The 14,948-nt window shown below is 49.6% G+C and overlaps 1 protein-coding gene across 5 annotated transcripts in view; it reads right to left on the reverse strand.

Moving 5' to 3' along the window:
- Positions 1-561: 561 nt before the first annotated feature.
- RALGPS1 (Ral GEF with PH domain and SH3 binding motif 1) overlaps positions 562-14,948 on the reverse strand; it is a 267,587-nt gene continuing 253,200 nt past the window's right edge. For all 5 annotated transcript variants that reach the window (XM_073905731.1, XM_073905734.1, XM_073905733.1 and 2 more), the window contains 5 exons: positions 13,820-13,925; positions 11,914-12,006; positions 11,636-11,741; positions 8,846-8,937; positions 562-5,209 (listed from right to left, as the gene is read on the reverse strand). In XM_073905731.1, the coding sequence (XP_073761832.1) occupies positions 5,180-5,209; positions 8,846-8,937; positions 11,636-11,741; positions 11,914-12,006; positions 13,820-13,925 (427 nt within the window). In that variant the 3' untranslated portion in view covers positions 562-5,179. The remainder of the gene's footprint in view (positions 5,210-8,845; positions 8,938-11,635; positions 11,742-11,913; positions 12,007-13,819; positions 13,926-14,948) is intronic.

Raw genomic sequence — 14,948 nt, forward strand, 5'->3', positions numbered from 1 at the left:
CCAGTCTGGAGAGAGAATGAAGGAGAGAGAGAAAGGTAGGAAGCTTTCCACTTCTTCCAGCCCCTTGAGACTCCACCTTCGTCCTTCCGTGCATTTCCATGAGACAGGCTTGTAAGACGGTCCCCCTTTTCTTAAGCAAACTAGAGTGGGTTCCTGGTTTTTGCCTAACATCTTGAACTCCCCCAACATATCTTTTCAGACCTGGATCCCATTACTCCCCCAAATCCTTTATTCAGTGAGACTCGGTTGGCTGCTTCCCCCAACTTCATCTTGCTCCTTCTCCTTTCTGTCTTCCTGCCTCCCCCGCCCTCCATGTGTTCAGCAGTCTCTGAAATGAATCTCCAAATGCCCCGGTCTCCTCCCCAGATCCTCCATCTCCCTCCCTGAGTGCCCATGACTCTGTCCCTTCCTGAAAGCATTGCTCCCATATGTCATTTATGTTCTAGTAACCTCTAAGCTGGGCTCTGAGTGCCCTAGATCTCCTTGATCTCTGTATCTGGCACAGCAACGGTTTACTAAGTGAATGCACGTGAATAATAAATTGAGCAATGTTCATTGGAAAACACATTTAATTTCAAAGTAAACAAAGATGTTTGTACATTAAAGTATTTAATTAGTGAAACAATTATCAGTGTAACAAGCTGAAAAATACAGCAACTTGATACAAGACTGAGGTAACAAAATACTTCACCAAAAATCTAAAGAATCCCACTGAGGGCTGATGTTCAGTGGTTATTGTGGGTGAGACAGTTCACAAGAATTAGAGAAAGTCCTCACACAACTGCATGGGGGGGGGGGGGGGGATCTGCTGGAAAAAAAAGACAGCCCAGGAGAGTGCAACAGATTTAACAAGAAACAAATTAAAATGTAGAAACTGATTTTCAACTTACTTTGAGGAATACATAAGAAATTGAAAACTACTCTCTACACAACATTTTGAATGCTAAGTGAAAAACCATGCATTTTGGCACGAAATTTATTAAAGATTATACCATACTAATAAATTAATTACTAATATTTCATTACCGAATGGTCACAGTCGTTCAGAAATGGGTAAAGAGAAGAACAATTATAGAACGGACAGATGATCCTTCGCGTTGCTGCTGCAAACAGGGATTTGGGGGCTGCCCCCAGCGTACCCACCCTTGTGCAGCACAGGACTCTAAGGTGGTCCATGGTACAAGTTCTCAACACCCGTGAAAATGCAGCTCTTGCTCATGCTGTACTTGCATTTAGCATTGAAATTAAAACTAAAAAAGCCTCTGGAGTAAATACTGTGAACATTCTGACCCTACTCTCTCATTCCATCTCAGAGTCCTCCACAGCATGCCCGACCAAAGCTCTGTGCCTGGGTGTTCTGCGACAACCAGCCTCTAGGACAGCGACTGCATCTAGTTCTCCTTGCAACTGAACTCACCGATCAAGAGGCTATTCAGTCTGGGGAGCGTTTTGAAACCTTTCCGGAGAATGTGCACAGGGTTTCTACCCAGTGTTAGGAGAGAGGCAGGGTCTTGCCGGAGGAGAATGCCATGGTGAGGATTATTTGTTCGTTGAGTGTGGTCAGCTCCACGAGGGCAAGGATCAACTCTGCTTGTCCTCAGCCATTTACAGTATATCCCGGGTAGAGCCTGGCACACAGGAAGCACTTACTGGAGTCATGAATGAACGAACGAATGAATGCATGAATGGGTGATTTTGCACAGAGAATGTTATTTCCAGGGGACTCGTGTAGTTTTTTTTTTTTTTTCTATTTAAAACATGAAATCACACAACATGTCAGTATGATCTTAGGCTGGTTAAAGCCATTTATGAAGTCACGCAAAATAAGTTAGGTTGTGTTTTTAGCAATGTTCACCCTGTTACAAGCATTAGTAATGTGGGTGCAGAGCTGTAGACCCCACCTGTTGAATGAAATCAGACCCGCTTGCGAAAGGCTTCCCATTTTCATGGATCGTTTTCCACTTGTAAAATGGTATCCTAAAAGATACGTGTCTTGGGCTTGGGAGGTGGCAGAGGAAGATGATGAAAGAAATACTGGCCATCTTGGTAAGGAAAAAAAATGCTTTATAAATTCAGTTGGCAAGAGAGAGTGAGTTCTTTCCTAAACAGAAGGCCTTCAAGTATCTTCCTGTTTAGGTTCCATTGCGAGAAAGGTTGATGAATGGGTGTCTTCAGGGAAGGAAAGGGAGGCTGCACTCTCTCACTGGCACACTCAGAACACTATTTCTACTGCTCCCCACTGAATCAATCCTCCATGAAGCATTTCAGTTGTCAGAATTCACTTGGCTGATCTTGAGTTACAAAACATGTTCCAACTGAGAGGGGCAAAAATTATTCCCAGGGAGAGGTGCATGAGGCTCTTGGGGCATCATAATGATACCAACTACCTATTCCACGATTTTGTAGACAGAATTCTGTAATTTTCATTTTGGGGCACCATTATGTGTTCGCTCAAAAGAAAAAAAAAAAACGTAAAACCAACAACCAGCATATGCATGCAAGACATATCACCTTTGATGGTTTCACAAACATTGGTGCATTATGGACAGTCAAAGCGCAAAAACCAGAAATGCTTCCCTCCAGGGTGAGAATCCACCCATGGACTTCTCCCTTTTGGGGTTTGTACCTGGCCTTCTCTGTGCCAGCCTGAGGGCCTCCTCACCCGCTGTTTGAGGGACAAACCAATGGCGGGAAGATAATCAGCACTTAAATGCTTGGCCCCACGTCCCATCTAGGACAGCCCAGCATCTTTCGGCCTGTCTCCAGGACCCTTCTGGTACATTCGAGGTTCTTACCAGCTCTAAAGGCCTTTGCCAACAAGGTCTAAGCAGATTCTTCAAGAGTCCTAGCTAAGAATGTTTCTAGGAGGGGATATGGGATCAGCCTCAATCAGTGAGAAGACTAAACATTTTGCATTTTGAAAAGAATTGCAATTGTGCTATCTCAAGTTCAGCTCAGAAGAAAATTTTTGCAAAAGATAAGAAAAATGTGTAAAGGGCAAAAAATGCACTGACTGAAGGGAGCCTGAAATTCTGAGGTTCTTGGATTGGCATCTATAGTATTTCATGCAAGAAGAGCCAGGACAGTTGAGAAGTGGAGAAACCCAAGGAAAATAAGTAGCTGATTTTCCAGCCTTGCACTTTCCTCTGAACTTAAGACTTCAAAAAATATTAACAGGTAGAATCAGATCAGTGTAGGTTAAAGTGTTAACACTGCATGGTTCTGGTGAGAGGTGTTGGAGTGTTTGGTGTTTTCATTCGGCCTCTGGATGCCCATTTGAGTAGTCATTGGTGTGAACTGGGTGCGAGCATCCAGCCCCCCAGCTGTGCACGGGTGTGCAGAGCACTCACGGCCAAGATTGGATGGCACCAACTATACCACCACCTGGAGCTTCTCCTGGCACAAAAGTATTCTAGATTTTGCTCCTTTGGAGGGTTAGTTGCTGAGCACATTAAGCCTCGACCATAAAATAAGACCCTGACGGCAACTACTTTCCTCACCAATTCGTTGGAATTTTCAGGAAAGTTGTCACCGTTTGATCAAAATACAGTGGTGGGTCCTTTGGTAGTTTTAAAATTCACCTATCACACTTCACTGGTGAAGACGTTGTTTTGAAGCATCTTGCCCAGAAACTCTTAAGAGTGATTTGATGTCTGATCAGTGTGAGCTCGGAAACCATGACAGCAACAAGGACCCAGGAATTCAGAAAACCCTTTCAGGGTTTTCTTCTCAGAATTCGGACACCCAGATTAGAGAGGGAGGGAGGGAGAGAAGCTATGGTGATAAAGCTACCATAAATAAAGCTAACTTTTATTCTTTGTTTTGAATAAAGATGTATTTGTGCAAAATAAAAGCCACTTAAAAGACAGACAGTGACAGATCAAGGACATTGTCCATGTGAAGAGTGCTTAACTGAATGCAGAGCTGGGACCATTCACTCCCCAGGGCTTTGCTCTCTTGTCACCATGGTCATCAACAATTGTGGCCTTGGACTTGGATGTGGAGAGCTTGCTGGTGACTGCGTTTGGGGGCAAGACTGGGGGAGCTTAAGGCCTCAGTGTCACTCAGCTCCCCGGTGGAACCAGGAATCCCAGCGGGCCCAGCCCTGGCAGTAAATGATGGGAGCAAAGCCTTGGCCCGCAGGAGGGGCTGGTGCACAGCGGCTTCTGTGCATGAGCATGGCAGCCTCTGGGTGCTTCCTAGGAAGTTGGGAGAAAGTGTCATGACTTCCCTCTCTGGCATGGTCTGGGGCTGGGGTGGAGGGGAAGAAGACACGGGCTTTCAGACCCTGCAGGAGAGGGGTAGGAGGGAGCAAGCAGGCCAGCCCAGTCCACAGTCCTGAAGCCGGGTCCTGTCTCAGAAGAGCCAACAGCAACAAGGCCTGGAAGGGACCCGGGGGGCCCAGAGAGCAGGCCTTCCAGATGAATAGCACCCATTGGAACAGAAAACAAGACACAATTTAAGGCATTGTTTGTTTACAGTAAAAGAATGCAAGGAACCCTTAACATAGGAGGAATCTGGGCTCTCACTCTGACCTTCCTCAGTGGACAAGGCTATCACGTCAGATTAAAGCAGGGCCTCAAAGCGAATGAAGGGTGTGATGTCACAAGTCTTGTGCCAAAATGCATGTTTCATGAAGAGTTCACACTCGCTCGCACGCACACGTATACGGCACGCACACGCAGAGGACGCTTTGGGGGTTGTACAAAATCTGAGGCAGCCCTGTGGGCGAGCGACCCCACGCACTTGGGGTATAAAAAGCCAACTCCATAGCCTGTTCCTTCTCTCTGGCCCCTCATGCAGGTTAACACTGTCCACTCTTGTGCAGGAGAAAGCACGGGAGACCCAACGTGGGCCGGATGCTCTCTAGTCGAAGCAGCGGCTGGTGGACGGATGAGGGTCCAGAGAGGGAGGGTGGGGTGCACAGTCTGGGGCCCAACCATGGCCCTGCGGGGTGGTGCTGAAGAATGAGTGTCATGAGAGTCGCTGGGGATTGGCAGGTGGACCCTGCACTGGCGGAGCCCTGTGGACTGTGAGGCCACAGGCCAAGTCCCCTTGAGTCCGGCCGTGAGTCACCCAGCATCCTGGCCAAAAGCCTGTGCCCAGGACGTGCGCTTTGCCACCAGTCCCAGGCTGGGCTCCCAGAAGCCTCTGAAGTCACGCCAAGTCCTGCAGAGACTTACTCAAATGACATAAGGTTTGCAGGTACCTGGAAGAGAAAGCTCAGCCTCTTGTCAAAGTTCCAACCTTTCGGAATGGGACGAAGGGTGCCCCTAAGGGAAGGGATCAGGTCTTTCCCAGTGAGTCTGCGAATGAGCGGGGCGGGTGGGTAAGAGGGCCTGGCAAGAAACACGGCTGCTGTTTGTCAAGTGGTCGCTGTGTGCCAGGCACTTGACATCATCGTGTCCTTTAGTCCTCACGACACCCCAGGAGGCAGGTTTGGGAAGTGTCCCCGTGACAAAGATGAGGACCCTGAGGCTTAGAGAGGGGAAGCCCACTTCGAGTAAATGGCAGGCCACGGCCTCGGAGCCCATGCTCTCTTGTTCACTAGGCTGGTGGCAAAATAAAACTGCACTTGGAACGGAGAGGAGGCAAATTCTGCAGGAATGGGCATGAGCCTCTGGAAGGGAAACCAGCGGGCAGGGGTGGGTGGTGAGGGGGTGGCAGGAACTGACAAGAGGGAGCACCAGGAGGAGCGACCAGGACGCTGGGAACCCCAAAGCCTTCCCAGAGCTGTGTCCCCAGGACATGATCCCTTTGCTGGGGAGACCTTTCCTGGGGTGACCACCAGCCCAGGGTCAGGGTGCTTCCCTCTCCCTTCAAAGCTGCCCCCAGCCCCAGGCTCCCCCACCCGGCTCTGCTATAGGGTTCCAGGAGATTTGATGCGAAGCAATTTCATCAAAAACTAATCCATCTTAGTGTCAATGTGGTCAAAGTGATGAATTGGGAAAAAATGCATCTCCTTGCACCAGGAGATAGTTATAAGAATGGTCACAGCAGCACTGTTCAAAATAGCAAAAAGCAGGAAATTATTCCTGGGATCACTGCCAGAAGAATTAATAAAAAAAATATCAGTACAAATACATGAATGACAGCTACACACATTGACATAGATGAATCTCGGGAACACACTGTAGGAGAAAAGCAAGTCACAGAAGAAAATACCCAGTTATGGTCCTATTTTTTAAAAATGTTTTTAAAAATGTACCCCAGACAATACATTAAGGAATCAAATACACATGCTAACATTTTAAAGGAACAGTAAATAAATCAGGAGAGTGGTTAGGAGGTGCAGGCAGGTGGGTGGGACCCAGAATTAGGAAGAGGCCCCTGGGGAGGGAGGTGTTCTGAGGCCCAGGGAGGTCCTGCCCTTAGGCTATGTGGGCAAGGAGCTGGGTGTGGTTTTTTCCGCTGCGGTTTACACCTTACACATATTATCAATAAGGTTTAAGTGTATTCGGTGTTAGTACAAACAATTTTAAGAAGTGCAAATCTACCAAAAAGAAAACTAATCCCAGTCACTGAGATTTTCCATGGGAGTAGATGCATTTCTGTGATTTCTTTCACTGCAGCCCCTGCATGCCATCACAGGGATGTGCTGTGCTTTATTTAACTAATCTGCTTGGAAGAGTTAGCTGTTGCCAACTTTTTATGATCACATACAGCATAGAGCAGAATACGTGGTTGAAAGTAAATTCGAAATGGAAGGGGAAAAAACGTAGAAAAAAATAAAAGGTCCCTCTCGCTTAGGTCTAAAAATTGGACAAAAATACTTAAAAGTTGCAAAACTTTGCCATGGCATACCCCATTTGCCATCCATGAAATTCAATCTGTTTGTTCTTCTGACCAAACACCTGCTCTGCCAAATGGGTTTGACCCAGTTTCCTGTTACCTGCTGTATATCACTTTAGGAATTTTATATACAGAGGCAAACATACATATTATAAATATGCTTATGTATTTTAATACAAACAAGATCACCCTTACATATGTTTTACCCTTTGCTTTTTAAAATTTTTTTATTTTTTTAAGTAATCTCTGTGCCCAATGTTGGGGCTCAAACTCATGACCCCGAGATCAAGAGTTGCATGTTCTACCGACTGAGCCAGCCAGGCGCCCCTATACTTTGCTTTTTACTTATATCTTGGACCCCCTTTCAGGGTACCATACACAGATCTGCTTCTGTCCTTCTAATCACTACCAGGAGTCACACAATAGGGATTTACTGACGGTCACAGAGGTTTCTAGTTTTCTCTATCAAGGGCAATGCTGCAGTGAACATTTTTTTAAGTAGCCTTCACACCAAAGGGGCTTGAACTCATGACCCTGAGATCAAGACTTGAGCTGAGACCAAGAGTCGTGCGCTTACCTGACCGAACCAGCCAGGTGCCCCTGCAGTGAACATTAACCACACACCTTTGTGGACATGTGTGAGTCTATCACCAGGACAAATTCCTAGCAGGCAGATGGGTGAGTAAAGCGACTCAAATACAGTTTATTTTGAGCTTTTCTGTGGTAACTCGCATTTTCCTTTTTTCAGTCTTTCCTGTTTTAGTTTGTTGAGAACTTTTTACTAATTGTGCTTTCTAGCTTCCCATCATCTATAATCTGACCAGCTTGTCACGTATGTTCTCACGTGATGTTACAGATGAAAATCCTGATTAGGACCAAACCGAGACCTCCCTCTGATCTCCGAGAACCACTCGGAGGGGCCCAGAAGTCCGTGACTGTGCTGTCACTAGCATCCTCCCCGACCCAAATGCCTGGTGTGTGCCAGCCTTTGCTGAGGCCCCCCTCACACCTCAGAGCTGGTGCCTCCCAGCTGCTACCCACCAGAAGCTGCCATAGCCTACTCTCAATTTCTGGTGCTTGCTGGGTCCCCAGGTGGAGAGGGACCCACTCCACAGTGCCCTCTTCTGGCTGATCCCTGGAGAACGGGCACAGGGAAGCTTAGGGAGAGGAACGCCAGTCCTGGCACCAGCAGCCAAATGCTGACTCCCAGGCGCAGGAACGTCCAGCCTGCCCCACCGGGTGCTGAGGGCTGAAGCAGCCATGCCTCTCAGCAGTCTGACAGCCGAGGCTGCGCTCCAGGCCTTTAGCTCGATGCAGGAGGCTGAGCGAGTTCGGGGCCCTCTGGGAAGTGCGAGGCAGGGGAGCTAGGGGCAAGTATAGACTTTGGTGGCCGGCCGACCGGGGTTAGATCTCATTAACCTTGGCACCTTGAACAAGTGCCTGCCACTCTCTGAGCCTCAGTGTCCTCAGCATAAAATGGAGACAGTAAGAGAAACATGCCAACACAGGGGTGTTGGGAGGATTTGGCCAATTCTGGCATGTAAAGCATTTCCCATAATGCCTGGTCCTGGGCAGGGCACAGATCGGAGGTCCTGCTGGCTCAGATACACTGAGGACCAGCCATGTTTGGCTCTCAATATTAGCAAATAGTATTATTCCTAGGGGTTGTGGGGCAGGGAGGCCCTATTGTCAGTCTGGAGTACGCCCACGGATCAGCTTTTGGGGGACATGGTTTAAATGGATGCTATATCCTGATCCTTGGGGCGATCTTGCACCTGCCACCACACTGTGCCTGATGGATGTTTTGGTGGTGTTTCCCTTACTGGGAAAGACACAGGGACCAGATTCACAGTTCTGGTCTGGAGCCAGGTTTAGTTCTAAGCTGAGCAGAGGGTGCCCTGTCTCATGGAGAAAAGGTTGCTCAAAAGACGGTGCCTGGGAGCACAGCTGATAGGCTCTGAGGGAAGGACGGAGCCCTGTTTTCTATGGACTCTTAGTCCCTAGGACGGGGAGAGGATATTTCCAGAGACATGCACGGTTTCAGTGACTTTACCTGAGGCCTGTTGCTTTTACATGCATCATCCAAATGCTTGTGCCACAGTATTGCATGAAACCGGGAACCAGTCTGGAACTTGTAAACATTGCCTGACGGGCAGAGAAACCATTGGTTAGGAAGAGGGAGGGTCTCATGGGAGGGTCTGCCTGTGACTGGGACATGAAGATAAACATGAACTTAGGTTAACTAAACCAAGGAAGATCAGGAGCAGTCCAAGGTAAGCTTGGGGCTTGCAGGGGCAGAACCTCGGCTGCCTCTGGGCTGTCTCTGTGGACCCGGGCTCTTAACCATTTTTGGGGCCATGGTGCATTTGACTCTGGTGAGGCCGTGGACCCTTCTCAGAATAACATTTTCAAAACGCATAAAATAAAATACAAAGGAGATCAATACCACCAAAATGCAGTTATCAAACTACTAAAAAACACTTGAGTGATACAGTTCTAGGTGTGCTTCTCTATTTATGCACCAGTAACAAGATCTAGGGGCAGGTCTGACACTGTACTGTAATTCCAGAGAGATGAGCAGAAATGCCACTCTGAGAAATCTGCAACTATATGTGACAGGAAAATTTCTGTGGTTTCTCTTGGACATAAAATCACAGTGTTGTGAACATTCTAGTAGTTTAATACTCGTAAATAAAGGTGGTGAGAGGCCACAGAAAACAAAGATGCAATTTTCTTTTTTGCCACTCGAGTTCACAGACCCCTTGAATTCTATCCACAGATCCTGCCACCCTCTGTGTCGTATTTCCCTCCGCTTGGGGACAGTGCTTTCCTGTGGGCTAAGGCCCAAGAGTGGCCTGTGGTCTCCGTGGCCATATGGTCCCCAAGTCAAGCTTGTGTAGGCACAGCCTTTACTTCCCCAAGAAACCACTTCTAATCCAGGCCTGGACCTTGAGGGAGAAATTCCAGGGGTGACCAGATCGGGACACGCTATGACGAGTGTGTAGCTGTGTGTGGATTCAATCACTCAGACGTGGAGCAGAGAACTTGGCTCCTCTCTTCTCCAGTCCCTGGGCCCCTGGAGGTTTCCTGTTTCTCGACTTCCCAGCTAACAACACTAGAACCCTGTGGTCTCTCTATTGCAGCATCATCTGCATTACCTGGGATCTTGTTAGAAATGCAGAAGCTTGGGCTCCAGCCCAGATCCACTGAACCCAAACCTGAAATTTTACAAGTTCCTCAGGTGATTTGTATGTACATGAACCTTGCACTAGAAGATTCCTGAGAAGATGTAAAGATGCTTGGAGACCTGACAGGCCCAGTGACTTTGCCTGGCTAGAACCCAAGACCCCGGTATTTTGGGGTTTTGTCATGTGACATGGGCTCCCAGGAAGACAAGCATGAGCTATTCTTTTTCTTTTTCTATTTTTTTTTTAGTATAATTGACACAAAATGTTACATTAGTTTCAGGTGTACAACACAGTGATTCAACAAGTTTATACATTATGCTGTGCTCACCACAGTGTAGTGACTATGATCACCATACAACTCTATTTAAAATATCATTGACTATATTCCTAGGACTTACTCATTCCATAACTGGAAGTCTGTATCTCCCATTCACCTTCACCCATTTTGTCCATCCCCCCCATCCCCTCCCCTCTAGAAACCATCAGTTTGTCCTCTATATTTATAGGTCACATTCTGCTTTTTGTTTGTTTATTCATTTGGTTTTGGTTGTTGTTGTTTTTAGATTCCACATATGAGTGAAATCATATCACATTTGTCTTTCTCAGTCTGACTTATTTCACTTGGCATAATACCCTCTAGGTGCATCTATATTGTCACAATGGGCATGATCTCATTTTTTTTATGGCTGTGTAAAATTTTTATGGCGTGTGTGTGTGTATGTGTGTGTCACGTCTCCCTTATCCATTCATCTATCAAAGGACACTTAGGTTGCTTCCATTATAAATAATATAATAAACATAAGGGTGAATAACTTTTTGGATTAGTGTTTTCATTTTCTTTGGGTAATTACTCAATAATGGAATTATTGGATCATATGGTGTTCCTATTTTTAATTTTCTGAGGAACCTCCATATTCTTTTCCACAATGGCTACACCAATTTAGATTCCCGCAAACAATGCAAGGGTTCCTTTTTCTCCACATCCTCACCAACACTTGTTACTTCTTGTCTTTTTGATTTTAGCATTCTGATAGGTGTGAGGTGATACCTCACTATGGTTCTGATTTCCATTTCTTTGATAGCATGGCCTATTCCGAATGTCAATGCAAATAGGGCTCGTGGACAAGATGGCACCCAGAACCTCTCCTTCCATCCATCGTGGTCATGGGGGAGGGATGGAACCAGGAGGAAATGGGAGATGACCAGACAAGTTAAAGTTGGGGCTTCTATAAAAGGGCTCTTCTCTGATTTGGCCTTGGACCAGGATACTGTGAGAGTCTCATGGCACAGGTAATGTCAGGGGTGCCCCTGAAATCTCCCAAAACCCAAGACCCTCCCAGCCACATGGTCCATGCCTTATGCAGCATTATATTATTTATTCCAAGATCCTGAGTCTACGGCTTCAAAGGTGATGAGCCCCAGTAGCCACAGATGAGGCCACAAAAGGGTTCCTGCAGCCACGTGCCAAGCCCAGTGGACACACTGACCACAAATGAAGCGGTATTCACGGACTAGTGTGGGGACCCTCTGATCACAACCTAAAGCAAAGGGAAAGCAGCAGCCCCCAAAGTTCTTACGGTTTCAAAATATACATTTAGCAGAAGAGGAAAACAAGGTAGAAGTCATGGGCACCCAGCACCGGGCCTGCTGCTTACCTTTGTCGGGGTTATTCAGCTGGAAGATATCGGGGTGCTCGGGGTCGTCAGGCAGCTGCACCATCCAGCCCACGACAGAGACTTTTTTGCCGGGTGTGGATTTATACTGGGGAAGAACAACAGTATAACCAGGAGGCCCATGCCCTCCACTCCCCGAGGAAGCTGAGCTGGGCCTTCCCACCCTCGCCACCTCCCCTGCTTTCCTCACCCCCCCCCCCCCCCCCGCCAGGTCACACTACCTGAAGTCTCAGCATGGGGAGTCCTTTCATGGGACTTACGTGTTTTCTGTCTGTGCCCCGCAAGGACTTGGCTCCGTAGTACAGGAGGGTGGATCCCGAGAGTATGACCCAGTACCTGGTCCATGAGGACAGCTACAGAGGAAGGGGAGGCAGAGTGGCAACGCTGCACGTGGTGGGGGTGGAGTCCCCCCTCCCTGCCCGATTACAGACCCGGTCACGTGGCTGGAATGGTGTCCCCTCCCTCCCAATCAAGGCCAGTGCAGGCCTCATCTCTTCCCGGCCCTTCACGCATCAATGTCACTTCCACCTCCGGGCCTGGAGGGGGGAGACCCTCCACATCAGTGCCTCTGAGCTCTGAGCCCTAAGCCCGGCCTCCTCTCTCTGGCTCCTTTACTCCTAGAGCCTTTCATTTTTTTCACCTTGTTTAAGGCAGTGTCTAGGCTTAATTTCTATGTGTTCAGGTGACTTGGGTCCAAGAAGGTCCTGGGGAAAAACATGTTTAAAACACAGACATGCTAAAGCACAGCCTAGGCGAACCATAGTATCAGCACTGGGGTGCTCGGGCTGAGACTGAATGGCAGCACATGGGAAGTCTGTAGGGTTAGAAGCGGGAAAAGCCAACAGGGCAGAGCTATAGGTATTCTTTCTGTTTCTCTAGGCGAGAAGCCTGGGATTTTCTCTTCAGGGGGCTCTGCTCCTTGGTTTAGGGAAAATCACTTTGACGAGCCTTTTGGTTTGCAAAGGCGAAGCAAGAATCCTCTCCTGAAGGGAACAAGGTTGAGTGTAGCGAGGCAGACCGTTCTGCATCACAGCCGACAGGACCCCTCTCCGTGCCGGATGGGGCTCCAGCGCTGGCCATAGTGAAAGCACTAGCTTTCAGACGTGTTTGATGACACCCACACATGTGTGTAACACACATGCACATACATGTCGAACTGGAAGAAGTTTCATGAAACAATACTTACCTCTATTATATGGAACACTGACATTTTCCATTCTATTCTATTCTGCTCACAAATACCGGTCATGACCCACTGGACTGATTTCATCACTCACTACTGGGCCAACCAGCATTTGGGAAAACTCTGCTAGTGGGACACTGTCTTGCCCTGGCTCAGAATGACCGAGGCCTGAACTCTGAGCATGGGAGAGAAGCAGGCAGGTCCGTACAACAGGCTAGATCTAGGGCCCCATGTCACAGGATGCTCTGTGATAATCTGGGCCCAAGGGACAAAGTTGCGGCCCAGGGCTGGGGTGAAGACGCTTCTTACCCACGAGCCACCTGGCACCTGCAGACAGGGTAGCCTCTGGAGGTGACAGCTGGGCTGGCGCCCTGGCAGCTTCACGGTGGACACAGGCAGGAGGGGGCTCCATGGGCAGTGGACAGGGCAAGCAGGGGCCAGAGCAGGAGCAGGAGGGCAGAGCAGACACTGCCTCGAGGTGCAGCCCACGGGCCGTTTGTAGGAAACCCTTGCACGGATGCTCCGTGGTAACAGTACAGGGGTCTTTGCCTGCAGCTGAGGCCCTGCCATGGGTGGAGGTCATGGAGCCAGTGACATGTGGGTCCAGCACAGGTGACGCAGGAACTAGTGGTAGAGCCTCAAAGGCCTCCAGATGCTGCTGCCACAGGGAGAGAGGGCATCTGCAGCTGGGGACATGACGCAGGCTGTGTCGACCCTCTCAGGGGGAGTTCCAGCCCAATGCCCAGGGGTCTGCAGGCTTCCACTTGCCCTCGTCACAGCTCTGGCTCACCGCGTGCTCGCTGTGTGCACGGCTGTGCATGTGACAGTCTTGCTGAGTTCTCGATGACATAGGCACTATTTTATCCCAGTTTACAGATGTGGAAAGTGAGGCCCTTGCCCACTCAGTAGCACAGCCAGGGCCGGAGCCCAGGGCCCTCCCTGATGCCCCTGCTGCCTCTGGACGGAGGTGGGTCTGCACTTACCGCGGGTCTCCGTCCTTCCTTGAGCAGAGTTTTCCTCCTCAGAGGACCCTCCATGGTGGGCACTGCGGCTGAGCTCCCCAGCGTACAGATGCACGGGCCCGTGGGGCTGGGGGGAGACCACCAGTCAGACACTGCCCTGGAAGAGCCCCGGTCAGGCACCCTCTCCCTCATAGCTCCCCACTGCCAAGTCCATGATGCGGTGCCAGGCCAGAGGACTCAACAGGGTCGGGGCAGGTGGCCCTGGGCTGGCCACAGCTGGAAACTTTCACTTCCCTCACCTTTCGGGGCACCTTGAGGCCCGAGGCTTGGTGACAGAGCTCCTCATAGCCCAGGCACCAGCAGCACGGCCAACCTGCTCCTGACCTCTGCGGGCGGCTTCCTCCTGGCCCTCCCTGTGGTCTCGCCCTCCTCTCCACCTGGGGAGCCTGGGGCGCGTGCGGCCCCTCCTTGTGTTGGCAGCAGCCTGGAGGAGCAGCAGGCACTAGCGGGAGGTGGCAGGGGAGCGAGAAGAGAAGTGGGGCCAAGCCCGGCGCCTTTGCCTCAGGGCTTCGGGCGCCACCTACAGGTAAAGACAGCCAAGTGCAGCACTGGCCTGGACCTGCCCTGAGGCTCTGGATGGCTTCGGCTCACTGAGGAGGTGCCTCCCATAGGCATCTCCCTCAACTTGGGGCCCCTCCTCAAGCTGCTCTTCCTCCACATGTGGGTGAACGGTACCACCACCCACCCCTGCAACCTACTCAATCCCAAGGATGCACTACTGATCCCAAGTCCTACATATGCCTGACTGCCCCTCTCAGCCATCCCACTCTCCCTACCTTAGGTCAGACTTGCTCTTCCTTTGGGCAACTGCCAGATGCTCTCCCCTGGCCTCCCTGAGGCCACTCTTGCCTTCCTCCTGCACGCTCTCCAGCTCTCCATGCCACGGCCAGGATGACCTGGTCATGCCACTGTCTGTCACCCCCCCCCCCCCAGCCCCCCACCCCCCCTCGCCAGCCTCATCTCCACCCCTCCCCTCTCTCAGTTCCCAAGCCACCCTGCTCTTCCTGCCTCCCTTTGGCTTGAGGTGCTCTTATTATCCCTACACCTCCCCTCCCTGTATTTTTTTTAAAGATTTTATTTATTTATTCAT

The sequence above is a fragment of the Callorhinus ursinus genome, unplaced genomic scaffold (genome assembly GCF_003265705.2).
Source record: "Callorhinus ursinus isolate GAN/ISIS: 27379988/994484 unplaced genomic scaffold, GSC_fseal_2.0 scaffold24, whole genome shotgun sequence".
Lineage (NCBI taxonomy): Eukaryota > Metazoa > Chordata > Mammalia > Carnivora > Otariidae > Callorhinus > Callorhinus ursinus.